Source organism: Penaeus monodon, chromosome 20 (assembly GCF_015228065.2).
Source record: "Penaeus monodon isolate SGIC_2016 chromosome 20, NSTDA_Pmon_1, whole genome shotgun sequence".
NCBI lineage: Eukaryota > Metazoa > Arthropoda > Malacostraca > Decapoda > Penaeidae > Penaeus > Penaeus monodon.
This window is the reverse complement of record NC_051405.1, coordinates 24,750,848-24,751,114: the sequence shown is the minus strand read 5'-3', so window position 1 is coordinate 24,751,114 and position 267 is coordinate 24,750,848. Positions and strand designations below refer to the sequence as shown.

The following is a 267-nucleotide window of genomic DNA, read 5'->3' as shown; positions in this document are numbered from 1 at the left end:
TATCATCAATGCCTGTACATCATGAGAGTATATCGTCCAACTATTAAGTTTACAAACACCATTATCATAACTCTTTAATGACCTGGGACTTATCCACACTGGTGATTTTTGGCTTCACTTTTGCAGAACTATTTTGTTTATCTTGTTTGTCCGTTTCCTCTGTGGTTAACTTTCCAATGGCATCACATGTAGGTACATCTATCACTGATATTCTCTTCAGAGGTTTCTGTAAAAATAAGGAACACACAAAAATTAAAGTGGTGTTAT

General features: G+C 34.8%; 1 protein-coding gene across 1 annotated transcript in view; it reads right to left on the bottom strand.

Annotated features, from left to right (window-relative positions):
- Nucleotides 1–267, bottom strand: part of LOC119585730 (RNA polymerase II-associated protein 3-like) — a 49,814-nt gene that overhangs the window by 2,927 nt on the left and 46,620 nt on the right. Inside the window, exon 7 of the mRNA XM_037934420.1 lies at nt 83–226. Coding sequence (XP_037790348.1) covers nt 83–226 — 144 coding nt within the window. The remainder of the gene's footprint in view (nt 1–82; nt 227–267) is intronic.